Below are 19,572 nucleotides of genomic sequence, written 5' to 3'. Positions count from 1 at the left end.
GTAAAACCCCTCTCTCTAAGTTCTGTACTATCAGAAAGCTGCACAAAGTAAATATTAATTGCAGCATAATGGGTTAAGCATTATGAGTAGTGTAGGGTTTGAAGGTCACTTGGAGGGTTGTTCAGCTCTGCAAGAGTCATAATAAACCTTTTAAAGAAGTGTCTTCTCATTATAATCAAGAGACAAATGAGAACTAATCTGTCCAATTAGTTAGTTCCAATGAGGTTTGGAACTAACTGGGTTAGAGGTATTGATTAGGGTAGAGAGATGGGAGCAAGGAAAAATTTCCTCAGCAGGTGCAGACCTGAAAAGAAGAAAAGGGAAGGATTCTTGGGCTCTACAAATCTTTAGGGTTTTGTTTTTCATATTCTCGTTATCTAAATTACATTGGTGTCAAGGGTTAACATCACAGTAAATACCACACTATCCTGTTATGCATGTGACTGGGTGCAGAGATAGTGAGATTTTTAAATAATAATTCAAAGATGAGTGATGTCTATCTACATTCTTTCTTTAGCTGTCATCTGTTTTTGATTTTCAAGTCCGCTTCAGAGTTGAAAGTAGGAGGTGTTTCCCAATTGACTTGTTAGGACATAACCAGGTACTACAAAGTCTTCTTTGACATCCCTCAGGAAACTGAGCTATGTCTACTGACCCAGGGTCCTCACTGCCCTCCTGGTTTTCCCCTCCTTTTCTTCTCTCCTCTCGCTCCCCCAAGAAGTTTATTCTTTTGAAGGTCAACCTCATTTTATTATTCATCAGTGAATAAATAAAGAGCCTCCCCTTCCTCGCATATATTTTGCTCCAAACCCCTTCTCCATCATTTCCTGTTCACTTCCCCTCCCTCCCTCTCTCCAACCCACTGATTGCTATTGGCAAATTTAGGAATTTGATTATGAGCCAAGAATGAGAACTAACAGCAGAGGCTTTTCACATCCCTCTATGAATGAGCACGGCTCGGGCTACATCCATCCGCAGGTACGTATACATATTTCTGATCCTCGTCGCATCACGAACGCTAGAAAACCAAGCCCCACAAATTAATCTCCGCCTCCCTCTCGGGCATTGGGAATAAAAGCTCACCAGAAACATTTCAAATGCTTAAGTGGTTCTCATCTTTTTTGGCAGCCTAAAACCTGAGTGGAGATCGAAGAAAACTAAATTGGATCACCCAGTTTTTTTTCCCAGGATCATCAGGTCAGGTTGTATTTTTACTATTGTTACTGATGTTAATATTTAGATTTTTAGATATAGAAAATTTAGATGCAAAGGATACATCACAAAGCTGTTAGAAAAAGAAACACAGAGAGAATAAAGTCTTTATTAATACTTCAGTTACTTAATAATGTAAAACATTTCGAAGTCTTTTTAAATCACTTGTCACTAAAAATAAATCTTGCATTATATAGTGCTTTGGTGTTTAAAGAATTTTAACATAAAACTATGGTATCGTAGTGACTCTGCAAGTTCTGCATGCTGGACATGTCCTCCATTTCACTAAGGAGGAAACAGAACAAGCAGGGTAGAAATAGTTAAAGTGGAGACTGACTTCCAGTGTGGTGATCAGTTCTGTGAAGTGTGACAGAAGTAGTTGAATGCCACCATGGGCCTTTATGTATATTACTGTTACTTTTAAATGAGAATATAGCAGAAATCCAAGTCCTTGGTCCATCATAGGTAGATTATTGGCAAAACAGTAGCTATTTTATCTAGGAGTCCTTAATAGAAATGAGAGAGAGCAGAGACATTCGATTTGGCAATTAAATTTAAGAAGTGTTTTTGAACATCTGCTTTGTGACATAGTATGGGTCCTGGATGTTCACTGCTTTCAACAAATTTTCCCAAATCTGAGTAAGCAGAAGACAGTGGGGACTAAACAAGCTCCATTCATCTGCACTCACCCTGTGTCTCTGACCCTTAACACTACATCTGGAAACGAGGTAGCTGCCCACACACCTAATAACTGCTGGATGAGAGGCAGATTAGGGGCTAGAGGAGGGGAAGATAGAGAAAAGGAGAAAGAAATAAAGAGGAAAAAGAAAAAATCTTTCTGAATTTTATTGAATTTATAAAGCACAGTTCTAATGATTTTTCTTGGTTGGTGTTTCTAGACAACAGTAACCTTTACGCTCGGAAAATAAAATTGACAATTTCCAACTGAAATACATCTTTTGAGAAAGAAGAGAGTAGCTAGAGAGCAAGTCCATACATTGTGATAGGAGATAACTTACTAAGAGAAGTTAATAAGAAAAGAGATTTTATTATACGCCATTCAGCTTAACTCTGAGAAAAATATTGACCATGAAGGGGTAAGCAGAAGCCAGCCAACTGCTGAGTGATAAAATCGGTTACTCCCAGTTGACTGTAAGCCAATATTTGCAAACTTGGCAGAACACCAAGAAAGTTGTTCACATGAATAAACAAATCAATAGGCTGTGCAAGTAACATCTGTTATACACATTTCTTCTAGTGAAAGATTTCTGTTTCTGAGAGCAAGAAAGGTTTAGGGAACAAGACGATTTATTTTATTATTTTATTATATTTATTTTATTTTTATATATTTTTAAAAATTTATTTGAGAAAGAGAGAGAGAGAGACCATGAGAAGGGGGAAGGGGTAGAGGGAGAGGGACAAGGATACTCCTCTCTGAGCAGGAAACTGGAAGCAGGACTCCTTCCCAGGACCCTAAGATCATGACCTAAGCCTAAGGCAGATGCTTAACCGACTGAGCCACCCAGGCTCCCAACAAGCTGATTTATTAACAAGGCTAATTTTTCATCAAAATCTCGTAATTTTGGTGAGATGACATCTAACTTACCTGAGAGGGAGGTCTTCAAAGAGTTGAGTCTGCTATTAGGGACTGGGATTTTTTTAACTTTTAGTAACAACATGCAGGACTAGTGTTGTTCCATGTTTCCAAAACACATGCTAAGCCATTCTTTAGTCAAAAACAAATGAAAAACTCTCTTCCATTGGGTCTGTCTTCTGGTGGGTAATCTGAGGTCAAATGAAATAAATATATTGGGTTGTCCCAAAGAACTTAAGAGAAGCAAACAAATAGAAGTCATGTGTTGTGAAAATCATATTAGATATTAACAGATTTTACCCTCTCCAGTGAGAAAACAGGTTATTTATTATCAGTTTCTCCAGGTAATCTTGTATTTATGAAATATAGTCTTGGGAATTTTTAAAAAGATTTAAATTATTTATTTGGCAGAGAGAGACACAGCGAGAGAGGCAGCACAAGCAGGGGATGGTGGGAGGGGGGAGAGGAAGGCTTCCTGCCAAGCAGGGAGCCCCATGGAGGGCTGGAGCCTGCTGCGGGTCTCAATCCTAGGACTCTGGGATCATGACCTGAGCTGAAGGCAGATGCTCAATGACTGAGCCACCCAGGTGCCCTTATTTTTGGGAATTGTAACAACATATATTTCCTCTGCTTTTAGAGGAGATCTTACCGCGTTATGCGTACTATTTCTAACTGAGAGAGCCCAAAGTGTCTGGCTCATTATCCTGAGCATGCTATGAAGGTGACACATTATGTCAGCTTTATTCAGTCAGAAAGCAAAGTTAGTCATGATTATAAAACAGTTTCAAGATTTCAAACTCAATGACATTTCACCATGAGATTAATGTGGCTTTTTACACAGCACATAGAGCAGACCATAAGATAAGCCAGACAACAAACAAGATAACACCTGGGTGGTTCAGTTGGTTGAGTGTCCAACTCTTGATTTCAGCTCAGGTCATGATTTCAGGGTTGTGAGATTGAGTTCTGTGTCGGGCTCCTCGCCGAGCATGGAGTCTGTTTGGGATTTTCTCTCTCCCTCTCCCTCTGTAGTCCCCTACCCAACTCGTTTCTCTCTCTCTCTCTCTCTCTCTTAAAAAAAAACTAAAACTAAAACTAAAACCAAAACAAACAAACAAACAACAACAACAGAAGGGTGTAGGAAGTTAATGAACCAACCTGAAGTCAGTTTGTGGATACGCAGCTGAGATCAGGCCTTGGTCCAGTCTGGGTCAGTTCTCTGCACTTACTAATCATATTCAAACAATGAGGGTCTTGGTTCTGTTCAGAAAGCAAGTGGGCAGAACCTTGGTTGGTGGCTGCCTTTTTAAAGTGGTCAGACATAGATCACCTCTGAAGATTCTGACAGTTTGCTGCCAAAAATTTCCCCTTTTTAAAGAGATCTAACTGGTTAGGAGGCCCAGAAGACCTCTTCTGGTTCTGCTTGTTATCATTTGTGGGATGTCAACCAATTCTGGTCCTGGCATATCTCCTAGATGCAGTGCCTTAACTGCTTGCATCATTGCTTGACACAGCCCCCTGCTTGACATGAGAGACTCCATCTTGCTCTCTACACTCCTCCATATTACCATATGGATTCAGTATAGTAACAATATAAGCTCATAGTTATTAAGAATTTATAATGGGAATTTATAATTTCCATTCAGTGTTTCCGATAAGTATTATCATTTTTATCATCCTTAATTTGTAGATGAGAAAATGGAGCGTAGTTGACCTGAAGTAATTTTTCAAGATCTACAATTTCAAATAACAGAACTAGGATTTAAACATGGTGGTATACGTTAGGACCCACATTCTGAATAACTATATTCTATTCTCTGTTGTGTACACATCAATCTTCTAAACTAATAAGATTATATAAACTTATCATGTATATATGTTTCTCATTGTATGAGCACATTTAAATATTTAAGGAACCATACCAACCATAAGGCCAAAATTTGACACATTGATTATGTGAGCAATAAACTTCTATGCAACTGTATCAAAAGAGTTCGTTAAGATAGTTTAGGGGAGGTTGGGTGGCTCAGTTGGTTAATTGTCTGCTGTTGGCTCAGGTCATGATCCCAGGGACCTGGGGTCCAGCTGAGTATCAGGTTTCCTGCTCTCTTCTCCCTTGCCCACTTCCCTTACTTGTGAGCACTCTCACTCTCTCTCTGTCAAACACATTAACAAAATCTTAAAATAAAAAAGACAGTTTAAAGATTACTGACATATAAAACAGAAAAAGCACATATATCCTCAATATAAAATCAACAATAAATTACGAGCTATAAATCGGTTAAGAAAAAGCAACACTTTTTTTTAAAAAAAGATTATTTATTTATTTATTTGACAGACAGAGATCACAAGTAGGCAGAGAGGCAGGCAGAGAGAGAGAGGAGGAAGCAGGCTCCTGGCTGAGCAGAGAGCCAGATGTGGGGCTCCGTCCCAGGAACCTGGGATCATGACCTGAGCTGAAGGCAGAGGCTTTAACCCACTGAGGCTTTAACCCAGGTGCCCCAAAAGCAACACTCTCGATGGATAAAATAATAATAATAACAAATTTAATAATTAATCAAATTAAATTAATTAAATTAAACAATTCAATATATTTTATTTAAATAAAAAATTAAATACATTTAAATAAATTAAAATAAATAAAATAAAATAATAATAAAGTTATCAATTTAATAAAATTAAAATAATTAAAATAACCAATTAACTTATACAAGATGAAACATGAAAAATTATAAAATATCCCTGAAACACAATTTTAAAAACATATTTTTAATTATAAAAGATTACAACAAATAATTTCTAATACTGGTGAGGATATGAGAATACAGGCAATTGCACAGAGTATGCAAATTGGTATAATTTTAGCAATTAAAATATTTAATGATATTTTATATGTGCATATCTTTTATTTTTGCAATTTCATTATCACTGCAGAGGTAAGTGTGAAAATACATATGCTTAAAGACATTCATTATGGTGCTACTTATATCTAAAAAATGGGGAACAACAGAAATTTCCCTCAGTAAAGAATTGTGTTATCTATGTTACACCCATACTATGGACTGCCATGTGTCATTTATAAGAATGAAAACAGAATTTATGTATTAACAGAAAATTTTGTTCACACTTGAAAAAATAGAGTGCAAAAAGAATGTAAACTATAATACAAATTAAATTAGATATATAAGTATATAGGCTTTATATACATTTGAATATTTGGAAGCATAAATATAGTGCTATTAGGAGTGATTATATCTTCAGAGTAGAATAAAGAGGGCATTTTCATTGTATCTATGTTGTTTAATTTGTTTTCACCAATCATGTGTCAAAAATAAGGATATTTATATATGCACATTTACATGTATGCATAACTGTGTGCATATTTGCCCTCCCTTCAGAAAGACAAAAACAGTTTATGTCTTCAAGGTCTGTTACAGGACAAACTTAATAGATAATGATGTCTGCTTTTTCATGTAATTTTATGACATATAAATAAGATTTTAAAATAAGACTTTTCAAATCTGGCACAAAGTAAGTGCCTAGTAAAGAATATTCATTCCTTTTCTTCTGGTGATTGTAGAAAGAAGAGATTTGTACTTTTCACAGAAAAGCCAGATGAAAGGCTACTCTCATATTCAGTCAACAGTTGGGAGAGGCTCTGAACAAGGATCATGAAGATAGGAATATGATTGATATGAGAGGGATTGAGTCTGTGGGACTTAGTGCCAGGTGCTGGTGATGGGGAGTTAGGAGGCAACATCTGAAAGTCTCTAGCTATAATGTGCAGCCTAGAAATATAGTGGGGAAAACATGATGGGAAAAAACCTTCAGAATAAGTTAATGGTCTAACCATTTGGTTTAATTTGTAGGATTTATCGTCCTAAAATTTGACACTAGTTATTTCTTGTGTTGGGATAGTCGATCTGTCACAGTAATTGAAATTTCATTTTCTTTTTATAATGCATCTCTCATGAACTGGGATTCTCTGTATTAAAGGAAGCATATTAAGTGACTAAAAGAACTACTACCTCCAGAAGGCTCTTATTATACTACAGGCTCTCTGAAAAAGACAATAAAAGTCATAGTTGTTACAAATAAGCATATAACTTACCAGGTGGCTTTTGGGCAAGGGTGATATTTGTGAAAGGGAGGTACATGAAAACAACCTCTAAAGTCCAAAGGAACCATAAAACCAAAGAAAAAGACCAACTTCAGCTTAACAAGAAATGGTTTTATTAAGGGGGCTTATGGACTGAAGTGTGTCTTGGGTCATGAAAGATGAGTAGATCTCTGCAACCCACCTCCCTTAAGACTTGCTTTTGTAGACCTAGAGGCTGGGAGTACTGCTAGGGAACCACCCAAGAGGAGAATGTTTAAGAATGTGTGTGTCCAAGAAGAAACCTCTTTGACTTCAACCATAGTAACTTCTTACTAGACACATCACCATAGGCAAGGGAAACAAAGCAAAAATGAGCCCTTGGGACTTCATCAGGATAAAATCTTCTGCACAGCAAGGAAAAATAATCAACTAAAGTAAACGGCAGCCTACATAATGGGCTGATAAATGACATATCTGATAAGGGTTAGTATCCAAAATTCACAAAGAACTTATCAAGCTTAACACCCCTCAAAACAGGTAACCCAGTTAAGAAAGTAGCAGAAGACACTTAAAAAAAAAAAGACATCTTCATGGCTAATAGACACATGAACAGATGTTCAAGATCTCTTAGGGAAATACAAATCAAAACCATGATGAAGGATGCTTGGGTGGCTCAGTTGGTTAAGTGTCTGTTTTGGTTGAGGTAATGATCCCAGGGTCCTGGGATGGAGTCCTGCATTAGGGGCATTTGAATTTTCTCATTAATGAAACATTCAAGAACTAAGGAAGCTATGACTTTGAGATCGTGCAGTGGCTATCAAATGTGACTATCCATCTTTTCATGTTATTTGATGTTTACATGATTAATCACCATGATTATTTGCCAAAATACTGTTGTATTTTTTAAATCTCTTAGTCTTTTCATATACTCCATCAATTTTGATAAAGAAATGGAAGGCTCTGTTTTTATTCATCATGGAGTTTGCTATGCATAATTATAATATAAATTTTTAAAAAGATTTTATTTATTTATTAGAGAGAGAGAGAGAGCATGAGTAGGGGGAGGGGAGAGGGAGAGCGAGAAGCTGGCTCTCTGCTGAGCAGGCAGCCTCATACAGACTGGATCCCAGGACCCTAGGATCATGACCTGAGTGGAAGGCAAACACTTAACAGAATGAACTACCCAGGTGCCCCTAGTGGTGTTTTTTGGGGTTCATGGAAGAAAGTACAATACAATTGTTAAAAATCTTAGAGATTATCCAAGGGTGCCTGGGTGGCTCAGATTTTAAAATCCTTTAAAAAATTAACATAATACAAGCACTTCACATTATTTTTTACATAGGTTTATTTTGGGGGGGGGGTGGATTTATTTATTTATTTTAAAGAGAGAAAAGAGAGAGGCCGGGAAGGAGAGGGGTAGAGGGAGAAAGAATCCCAAGCAGACTCTGTACTTCATGCAGAGCACAATATGGGGCTTGTTCCAATGATCCCAATATCATAACCTGAACTGAAACCAAGAGTCAGACACTTAACAGACTGAGCCACCCAGGTGCCCCCATTTTTTATGTAGTTTTAAACACTTTATAGTGCCTTGTATTTTCTTACTCTTTTATATTGTTAGACTTACCTTCTGAATGGGATTAGAGATTCTTAAAGCACCAAGAGTATGCTATATACTTCTTAAACATGCCTTTACTCCATATACTCAATAGCTAAGAAATGCTAGAAACTCAAGAGAACCTCAAGATACAGAGCTATTATTAATTTTTAAACATTTTAAGTACATATAAGTGGAAAATATACATTTTTCTTTCAGTGCATGACCCTTAGGATGGATTCTTCCAAATCTGACTATGATGAATACTTTGGCAAAGTCCACGGAATTCTAATGTATAAAGACTTTGTAGAATATTGGGATGATGTGGATACATTCCAGGCAAGACCAGATGACATTGTCATTGCCACATATCCCAAATCTGGTAAGTTTCCTTATTATCTCAGTGCTGTTCTCTCTTCATCTAGAAATGACAAACCCACCTTGAATGGTGAATATTAAGCTGTTCACTTCTTCCACACTGATTCTTCATATTAAAGACAGACATAGTAGTTTTGGTATAGACACAGAAAAAGTGGATATTATAGCTCTGTTCTAAGAGCACATTCTGTACGTGTGACTTGAGCAGCACAGATTCCATGTACCTTTAGAAAATTATTAATATAAATGCATGAATATAGAACCATATTGTCATTTTGTATAAACAAAGTACAAACAAATTTTTCAGACTTAAAAAATTATTTTTTCAGCTAACTAGCTCTCCTTAAGTTTGCCTCCAGACTCCTTTTTTAAGTAACATATTTTTTCCCGAGATTAGCTCAACTTAATCATAGTTCGGGGATCTCACAACCATAGATCTTTAGAAATTAGAAAGATCTGATCGAGACTTCACTATTTGGTTGATTCATTTAACACTTTTATATGTGTTAAATATATTGTTATCTTACTGAAGGAATTCTCCCAAAACAGAGTTCTCATAATCTTGCTCTCTTGCTTGATTAATTCCAGAACTTCTAAAAAACTCGATCTCTAATATGAACTCCAAGGCATTTTACGCTTGCATCTGCTTGCTTCTGCAGGCTCCTTCCCACCCATTTCTTCTTCCCTTTAGGCTTTATAATGTATTTCCAATTCTTTTCTTCCTCACTATACTCTTCTTAAGTATCTGACCTTGGTGGGGGGTGGGAGGGAGATGGTTCTGCCTGCTAGGATCCTTTTCCCACAAAACTGGTGAACTAATGCCGATAACGTGTTAAGTCTAAGTTCCATTCTCATGTTGTCTTGAAGGCATTTCTTGTTAATACATCACAGCAGCAGAAGCACACGGAGTTAAATGTTCTTCCTTTGTAGCCCTTGAAATTCCTGTGCCCACCTGTGTTATAGCATCTTAAGAAAAAGAGAAGTTTTGTAATTATTGTGTACTGTTTCCAACTCTTAAACATGACTTTGAGCACTAGAAGGCAAGGATCAAGTCTATTTTTTTCTGTTTCCTCTGTACTGGGGCTTAGATTGAGACATCAGAAGTTAACAGTAAAGTCTGTGGTCGATGCATGCTCGAGTGCATCATCTATTATTCAAGTCTCTTTACTTTTTTTCAAAATTAACAATTTTATTTTCATGTAGTATTTGTAGATATCTAATAGACCGAAAATATATAAGGCTCCATAACACATGAAACACTAGCATAGTGACTACACCTTACTTAACTGTGTATTCTTAAAATTTAACATGACCAGCGTATTCTCGATATACCTGTGTTGAAAAGAATGAATGGATGAATGACACCTTCCTATGAACATTATCTCTCCTGAAGTACAAACCCTCTATTCTCATTGACCTGCCTCTTCACCATTTCTTTGCATGTTTTTCCCATTTCTGTTTTTTCAGTTGTTCATTCAGCAAATTTTTATTGAGGTTCTGCTATGTTTCAAGGGTGCTATTAGCCACTGGAGATACAATGGTGAATACAACACATCAAATCCCTGCCTTCTCAGTGTGTATAACCCAGAGGGGAATATAAATAAATAAGTGGCAGATATGATATAGTATGAAAATGTCGTGGATGAAGGAGCTCCATTAGGGTATTGTGAGAACATATAGCAGGAGTACTTTGCTTGGGGCAGTCCAGAGGCTTCTTAGGGTAAACAAAGCAAAGATGTGAGAGATTTAGCTCCTAGAAGATTGTTCCAGGCTCCAGGAATAGCACGTACATGATGTGGGAGCCTCCGAGCACACGCTTGCTCTCTGGATTCTCCAACTTGTTCAGTTCTTCTTTCTTGCTCATCTGTGTTTAGTCCATCCTTCAAAACTTACCTGAAAGCTTTCCTCATCCCTACTTGAATACTCATCTTTTCTTTCTTTAAATTAAACTCAGGATTCAATTGTGCATTATTTTCACTTGTATGACTCAGTCAGCTTAAATATATTTATTGTTAATGTGTCCTAGATGCCAGGAACTGTATCTTATTCCTCTTTGTTTTTCTTGATAATGTCTAATTAAATGCAATGCTTTCTATGTAGTAAGAATTCAATAATGCAAGTCTTCTAACTTTTTAGATGTAAAAATTTAAATCCTAAACTCTTACCAGCTTGCACAATGTCCCAATTCACTGTGAACAAATTTGGACTCCTACCATAGGTGTGTCTTACTACAATATTCATCTTCATCTATTGAGGTTATTTTGAGGTCTTGTAAGATTAAGTATGAGAAGAAATGTTTGTTGAGTTCTAAAGTTATTCTGACATCTTTCAAATTATATTGCATTAGGACACTTCTGCTTTATCCAGCTATAAATACACTACTTGCATTGGCAACCTGAATGGTTGGTGAAACACTGAGATTTGTCTAATTTTTACAGGTACAACCTGGGTTAGTGAAATTGTGTACATGATCTACAAAGAGGGCGATGTGGAAAAATGCAAAGCAGATGCCATTTTTAATCGAATACCTTATTTGGAATGCAGAAAAGAAGATGTAATGAATGGTAATGTTTAAGTAGATTTTTTAAGTTTAGATTTTAAAAACTATGTACATATATTCTAAAGTGTGGATATAGACAGTGCAAGGAAAGAGACTGTAAACAAAAGTGGCAATTAGTATTGTGTCTTCTCCATGAAAAACATGTAAATTTAAATTTAAATCTTGACAGAGTTTACATTATAACATTCAGCTGAAATAGATTGAATAAGTATAGCTCTTATATGTCTTCATATGAGAGCCTAGTAATATTTAAGCATTTGTCCCTATATGGGATGAATGTGATAATACATTAAAAACTAGAAAAATATCCATAAATTTTCAAGGATATATCTAAAAGGATATTCATCACAGATTCTTTTAATATTGTGAAAAATTAGAAACAATGTGTTGGTCACTAAAAGAATAAAGTGACATAATAACTCTATGATATCATTAAAATTTTAGGATGTCATGTTTCTTCACATTGCAGTTTCAGTATACTATATTGAGGAAAAAATCGATTAGGAGGTATTAAAAATTCTGTCTACATGTGTGGTATTTAGATGGCTCTGAGTCTAGTCATATGGATTCACAGTTGACCCCTGAACAAGGGGTGAGGATGATCACCCCTCACACAATAAAAAATCTGCATATAACTTCTGACCCCACCCAAATTTAACTACTAATAGTATACTATTATATTGGAAGCATTAGCAATAGCATAAGCAGTTGTTAACACATATTTTGTATGTTATATATGTATTACATACTGTACTCTTACAATAAAATAAGCTGGAGGAAAGCCAATGTTATTAAGAAAATTATAAGAGGTGCCTGGGTGGCTCAGTTGGTTAAATGTCTGCTTCAGCTCAGAGTCCTGGGATTGAGTCCCAGGTCAGTCTCGCTGCTCAGTGGGGAGTCTGCTTCTACCTCTTCCTCTCTCTGCTGCTCCCCCTGTTTGTGGTATTTCTCTCACATAAAAAAAGTAAAATCTTTAAAAAAAAGAGAAATTATATATTGTACTATATATATAATATATAAGATATATAATGCAAAGTGTATTTATATGATATTATAAATTTATACATATATCTGTACCAAAAATTTGTACAAAATATATTTATACATATATTTGTACAAAGTGTATTTGTATATTTATATTTATATTATATTATAAATTTATACATATAAATATATATTTATGTAAATAAATATAAATTTATATAAAGTGTATAAACACAAATTTTATATTTATAGTACTGCAAAAAAATCCACATATAAGTGGACCTGTGTAGTTCAAGCACATGTTCAATGTGGAATGTTAATAATGATTGTGTTAGTATCTTACCAAAATGTTAAAGATTTTTCCCAAATGGTGAAATTTTACTTTATCTTATTTTTCTTTATAATATCCTCTACCTAAACTTCTGTCATGGTATGTACTATTATTATTATGAATATACTTAGAATCTTAAAGTTACTTTTATTTTTTAAATGTCTATAAAATTCATATAAATATTTCTAATTTTTTAAAGTTATATAACCTTTAACTTTTTAAAAATCAGGAGTAAAACAATTAAAACAGATGGCATCTCCTAGAATAGTGAAGACTCATCTGCCAGCTGACCTTCTTCCAGCCTCATTTTGGGAAAAGAACTGTAAGGTAAGCAGAATCAAATATTCTTAGAACTTCACATTTGTTTATTTGTTCTTTTTTGGAATCTACGGACATTTAATAAATTAAATGTCTATTAAGGTCAATATAGTCAGAGAAACTTTTTATTTCCCCAGATGGGGATAGAAGAAGGCTTCCTGATTGCTATGCCTGATCGGTGCTTCTTCTGTATGTAATATGGAAACTCAAAAATATTGGTGAAGATTATATTTTTACTGAGATAAGTGTGCATTTAAGTAAACCCTTGGTAAACATGTTTTCTCTCTAAGATTGGATGAAATTTATGACATTAAAATAAGTTATTATATGTGAAAATGGCATGAAAAATGTAAAGGGAGAACTAGCCCTGAACAACTGTACAAAAGATGCTATCATTTCAGGTTACTGAAGAATTTTTCTTCTATGTAATTTCATATATCTTATCCACTTTCTACAATGACTGTGTATTATATTTGTAGTTGAAAACATAAATGTTTTCTTTTTACATCTTGATGAGACTATGTTTGAAAAAAAATGATTTCATATATTATTTCACCTTTTTTAGATGATCTATCTTTGCCGGAATGCCAAAGATGTGGCTGTTTCTTATTATTATTTCTTTCGAATGGTATCTGCTCATCCAGATCCTGGATCTTTCCAAGAGTTTGTGGAAAAATTCATGGAAGGACAAGGTAAGAGGAGCTTCTTTACTCTCAACTTCTTCAAGGTAAATAATACAAGACAAATGACATCTCTGAGCAAAAATTTTTGTTGTCTTGTTATGGTCTGTTATCTTCTCTGATCCTTAAATAAAACACAGAAATACCAGAAGACTCTGAACTCTGAAGCAAGCATAGGGTTTCCAGATGTGTGTGGCAAATTGAAGAATTTGGACATTCCAGTTCAGTGCCTAAAAATAAATATATAAAAGTGTGTTTGGAGGTTGGATATAACAGATTTTCTGCTCTACGACTGAGATTCAGTGTCCAATTTTCTCTCATTTCTTTTTATTAGAAAAGTATTTCACAGTGTTACAATTCTACTGAATAAAGGGCAAGGAAATAGAAAAAAGAGAATGCCCATTTGTTTCCAAGGAAATTTCAAGTATTTTGTGGGGTCAGAATTCATAAAGGAGTTTGAATATCTACAAAGTTCTTATTCTTTCCACCAGGGTACAGTCTGAATGATTCAGCTAGATTTCTCCGGACCATACAAGGGTTACTTGAGCTGAAATTCTGGGAAATTTTACCTTTTTCTTTAACTTCAGACTACAGCAACTATCTAAAGTTGTGGAAGAAAGAGTTCAGCAGAGTCTAGTATTATCTAAAGAAGTATTATCATTCTGATCCTGTAATAATAATTGCAAGAATAACAATAATAATATCATCTTTATATTCATAGATGATAATATTGGCTTAATAAAACTAGAACACATATCCTTTATGTTTTTTACATTTTGGGAAAAAATTATGCTAAAGCATCATGAATTAAACAAATGCCACAAGATCATCAAAATCCCCATTGTAAGGCGGAGAAAGGCAGTATTACTCTTCCGCAAAATGGATGACTGAGGCACTATAAATATCATTGTGTGACTTTTTCTTTTAGGAGCAATTGTGAATAAAGTCAAAGAACAGAAATGGTAGGCAATGACAACGCAAAGCAGAATACTTTGACTCAGACAACATTATATTATTCTGTCAGCTTTTTATTGGGTAAAACATTGAGATATGCATGAGACAAGATAAGGGAAGAGGGAGTTAGACAGACAGCATTTCATGTTGTATCATATCATCTTGAAAATCTTCTAACTTTTTTGAAATGAGAATATCACTAAGGCTTCCTAACAAAACACCCCTGCTATATAAACTGCAAGTAGTGTAATAAGAAATTATATAACTACTGGCTTTAGTTGCCAAAGACAGTTTGTAAATGGTAAATTTGAGACCTAGACTGAATTCAGATTATAAGATCATTAATAGTTCCCACTCCACTCTCCTCACTGACGGCTTGATTTTACACACATACACACACACACACTTCAAAAATCCTCTTATAAGCTCTGAATCAAGTTAGTGGGAGGGGAATTTCCTTTACTTTTTCTGTGTCATTGTCATAATGATGAAAGTTTAGAATATGTTTTTTTACACAAATTACTCAATATACTTTGCCTCTCTTGCTGTAGAGAAATTTGCTTAAGATGTGTGACAACGGGGCACCTGAGTGGCTCAGTTGGTTAAGCATCTGCCTTCAGCTCAGGTCATGATCTCAGGGTCCTAAGACCAGGTCCTGCATCACCTCCCTGCTTAGTGGGGAGTCTGCTTCTCCCTCTCCGTCAGGCTCTCCTCCCGCTGGCACTCTCTCTTTCTCTCTCTATAGTGCTCACTCTCCCTCTCTCTCTCAAATAAATAAATAAATTCTTAAAAAAAAAAAAAGATATGTGACTGATCTCTTGTTTTCATTCCATGATAATTCACTTATATTTATTTGTTGCGACTGTTGTTTGAATACCCATTTTCAAGCTGTATAAAGATGATACTATGCTCTTACATTGTTTTTATCTCTAACTTTAGTGCCATATGGCTCCTGGTATAAACATGCAAATTCTTGGTGGGAAAAGAGAAATAATCCACAAGTGCTATTTCTTTTCTATGAAGACATGAAGGAGGTGAGAAATTGAAAACATATGGGATATTGTACACCTGAGACTAATATAACACTTTATGTTATTAAAATAAATACTTTAGAAAAAGAAAACATATGGGCAACTTAGTAATTTCTAAAATATTAGCATTTGACAACAATGTAGTTACAAAAATCTGTCTTTAAATAGATGATGCAGCTACCTCCCAAAATCATAATAATCCAGATACTTTAGCACAGATTTGAAGCTAATAAATAGAACTCTTCTGTGAATGAATATGTTGAAACCCAAATCTCAAAAAATTACCAAAGAAAAAATTTGAAAGAACTTGAGTTCATAAAATAAAGAAAAACAACAAACAGACAAATAAATAGAATTATGAGAATAAAGACCTATCTGGGAATTTACAGGAGAGAAAATAGGGTCATCTCACTCAAAATGAAGTAGTCAAAGAAATCATGCCAAAGAAGGTGATACTTAAAGTTTGATAGGCAAGTTGTAATTTGCAGGACCGAGAATTTGATAACATTCTTTGTAAAGAGAACTATATGACAACATAAGCATTATAACTGGTATTGTGAATATTTGTATGAGTGGTTTATCTGGATAATAGGCTACACTATAGATATGACGTGTAGGGCTGAGGATGCTTGAGCTATGGTTCATATACAGCTGATGTTCCATGTTGGATATTTGAGTTTTTACACCTTTTCTTAATCTTTTTGGTTAGTTTGTTTCTTGGTATGTACACTAATAAATTAGAAGAAAAAAGTAAAACTATGTACATATTTTCAACCCCAAACTTAATCTTTCACAGGGGACTCTAGTCTTTAAGAGTATATATTCATACTCGTAGATAATAGTTATTGAGTATGTACTAAGCATCAAAGTCTACAATAAATATTTTATAAACACCATCTCATTTAGTATTACAACAATCTTTGAAACAACTTTTATGTCCCTTTTATGGATAAGGGAAATTATGCTTAGAGAAGTTGAAAAAATAATTCTCCAGGAAGTGTTTTTCTTCATTAAAAGTCTAATTCCAATACCAGTGGGGACAAAAGGGAAAGAATCTCTCTCTCTCTCTCAATCTAAATAGTAATGAATTTAACTTTAGTAATTTAGTCCTCAAAATATTTTCTCTTCCTAGGATATCCGAAAGGAGGTGATAAAAGTGATACAATTTCTGGGAAGACAGCCATCAGAGGAGCTTGTGGACAAGATTGTACAACACACTTCATTCCAGGAGATGAAGAACAATCCGTCTACCAATTATACAACACTACCAGATGAAGTCATGAACCAAAAAATTTCTCCCTTCATGAGAAAGGGTAAGAGAGTCATGTAATTTGCCTCGATGGCTCTACAAAGTCACAAGTTGAACTAGTTCTAGGCAAACACCTATTGAAGTCTATTCTTGCCTGTGGACCCAGCTAGTTTTCTTCAAAGCTGTTTCACATTTGAGCAATATTTTTCCCGAGTTACCAGTTCTGTAGTGAGATTAAAATGGTAGTGTTACTACTACTCCTATTGCTGCTGCTGCTGCTAAATTGCTACTATTTGCTGATTATTTACTCTATGGAGCATACTAAGAATTGTCAACAGCCACCCAAGCCTCACTATCAGCACTAATACCACACACTACTGTCATTTATAAAGCCTGTGTGCCTTAGTGTTACACCATGGATGTTATATAAATGTATATAACTTTAAAATTATTTTTCTCTTCAAACTCAAGTAAGAAACTCAAAAGAAAACATCTACAATGATCTCACCTTGAGTTGAGGAAAAAAGCCTAGAACAATTATCTTTTCCTTGACCGAGCGGCAAACATTTTTCAAAACTAAGTATCAAATACCCAAACTCATCAAGCTATACAAATATGTACAGTTCTTTGTAGATCAGTTAACCTCGTTAAAGCTGTGTGAAAAGATTGAGTCTCAAAGCACTTACTGCCAAATATAGCCTTGTTTGGCAAAATATCAAAATACAATGAGGTGACATTTTGTTGGGAGGAGGAATCATCTGAGGAGTGGTGATCAGTTAATAAATCCAAAGGCATGTAGAATATGTAGACTATTGGGACATCAGTCTACTAATATGTGAAGCAGAAACAAAATAGAAAAAATCTTGCCCTTTTAACTGAACTTTCAGTGACAGGGCCAGGAATTTTTAAGATGATAAGAATAACAAACCTGCTACTGCCAGCCCCAGAAAGCCCCCAAAAGCGAGTTAACATATGGATTATATTTTAATTGTCTAGTTCTCAGATGATCTCAGTCTTCTTTTTCATAAGATTCACATGTATTTTTAAGATGAATGGACTTAAAATAGTTGTCATGCTTGTAAAGGGCTGCTTAGTGCTATACCCTTAGACCCTACCTAATTCTGAAGACACATATTTTCTCTCTTTGGGGGTTATTTCACTGGGAAAGTTTAGAGCTCCTTTAACTAAGGGGGTAAGAAAACTACTAACTCAAGATACTCCTTCTGCTGGGGGAAGGTTGGATGTGTTGGAATTCGAAAGAAAAGGACCTGCCAGTCCTACAATAACACAATGTAGGAGATGCTGAGAAGCTTACCTGTCAGTGGCAGCAAAAATGGAATGGAAGAAATGGATATGAAGAGAGTCTGAATATGAGTATAAAATCAAATATTGTGGTTGAGGGACAACTTCCAAATTTATGCTATGGATACCTGGTGCTGCCATTAATCAGGTTATGGGAAAGTACACACGAAAAACCCACAATTGGTGGAGAAAAAAAATGGATTTAATTTTGAACTAGTTGAATCTGAGATACTCTTATGGAATCCAGGAGGCCACAGGCTATGGATACATAAGCCTGGATTTGAGTGTAAGTATAAAGATGATATTTAATATCTTGGAAGTGTGGCAAAACATAGATCTCATCTTAAGAACTCCAACATTTCAAGGGGAATTGGGGAAGAAAAATTAAATAAAGTAGCAAAAGAGGAAAGGGTCAGAAAAAGAAATTTGCCAGGTTTTGTTTATTTGTTAATAATCAGGACACATCTTTCTTTACAAGCTCAAATATATATATCTGTGTATACACACACACACTCACACACTATAGTATATATTTTATTTTTATAATTGAAGATTATAAGGATAAAATTTGATTAGGTGTTAATGAATGTATGAATATTAGAAAACATCATGATTCTGGCTGGAAAACATAATATTTACTGTTTTCTCTTTTGTTATAGGGATTGCAGGAGACTGGAAGAATCACTTTACGGTAGCTCTGAACGAGAAATTTGATCTACATTATGAGCAGCAAATGAAGGGGTCTACACTGAAGTTAAGAACTGAGATCTAAGGAGGGTTTCTTAATATATCTGAGATTAAAGCTTTCTTTTCATCATTCTTCACTTTTTTCAAAGTTTAGCTTGGTAGAGGGGTGCCTGGATGGCTTAGTTGGTTAAGTGTCTGACTCTTGATTTTGGCTCAAGTTGTCATCTCAGGGTTGTCAGATCAAGCCCAACATCGAGGTCTGTGAAGAGTGTGGGACTTGCTTACGAGTCTCTCTCCTTCCTCTGCACCTCCCCAACTCGTGCTGGCTCTCTCTCTTAAAAAAAAAAAAAATTAGATTGGTAAAGATGTCATATGAAAGGGGCGCCTGGATGGCTCAGTGGGTTAAAGCCTCTGTCTTCGGCTCAGGTCATGATCCCAGGGCCCCGGCTCTCTGCTCAGTGGGGAGTCTGCTTCCTTCTCTCTCTCTGCTTGCCTCTCTGCTTCCTGTGATCTCTGTCAGATAAAATAAATAAAATCTTAAAAAAAAAAAGAAGTCATATGATGGATCATGATCAGATTCACATGATTATTGAGAT

At 35.3% G+C, this 19,572-nt stretch overlaps 1 protein-coding gene across 2 annotated transcripts; it reads left to right on the top strand.

Moving 5' to 3' along the window:
- Positions 1–819: 819 nt before the first annotated feature.
- LOC132006847 (sulfotransferase 1E1-like) lies at positions 820–19,511 on the top strand. Of its 2 annotated transcripts, none has more exons than XM_059384915.1 (9): positions 820–978; positions 1,129–1,197; positions 8,722–8,884; positions 11,319–11,444; positions 12,985–13,082; positions 13,639–13,765; positions 15,647–15,741; positions 16,871–17,051; positions 18,949–19,511. In XM_059384915.1, the coding sequence occupies exons 3-9, from the start codon at positions 8,725–8,727 to the stop codon at positions 19,059–19,061; spliced, it is 900 nt and encodes a 299-aa protein (XP_059240898.1). In that variant the 5' UTR covers positions 820–978; positions 1,129–1,197; positions 8,722–8,724; the 3' UTR covers positions 19,062–19,511. The 2 variants fall into 2 exon arrangements, with proteins under 2 accessions (XP_059240898.1, XP_059240906.1); XM_059384923.1 differs by having other exon boundaries at positions 1,129–1,202.
- Positions 19,512–19,572: the final 61 nt, after the last annotated feature.

This window comes from Mustela nigripes, chromosome 1, assembly GCF_022355385.1.
Source record: "Mustela nigripes isolate SB6536 chromosome 1, MUSNIG.SB6536, whole genome shotgun sequence".
NCBI lineage: Eukaryota > Metazoa > Chordata > Mammalia > Carnivora > Mustelidae > Mustela > Mustela nigripes.
The sequence above is the reverse complement of the archived record's forward strand: the minus strand, read 5'-3'. Positions and strand labels throughout refer to the sequence as shown.

Coding starts and splice junctions, on each gene's coding strand:
- LOC132006847 (XM_059384915.1), top strand. CDS start 8,725: ATGACCCTTAGGATGGATTCTTCCAAATCTGACTATGATGAATACTTT. Junction 11,445..12,984: donor AAAAGAAGATGTAATGAATG/GTAATGTTTAAG, acceptor TTTAAAAATCAG/GAGTAAAACAATTAAAACAG. Junction 15,742..16,870: donor TCTATGAAGACATGAAGGAG/GTGAGAAATTGA, acceptor TTCTCTTCCTAG/GATATCCGAAAGGAGGTGAT.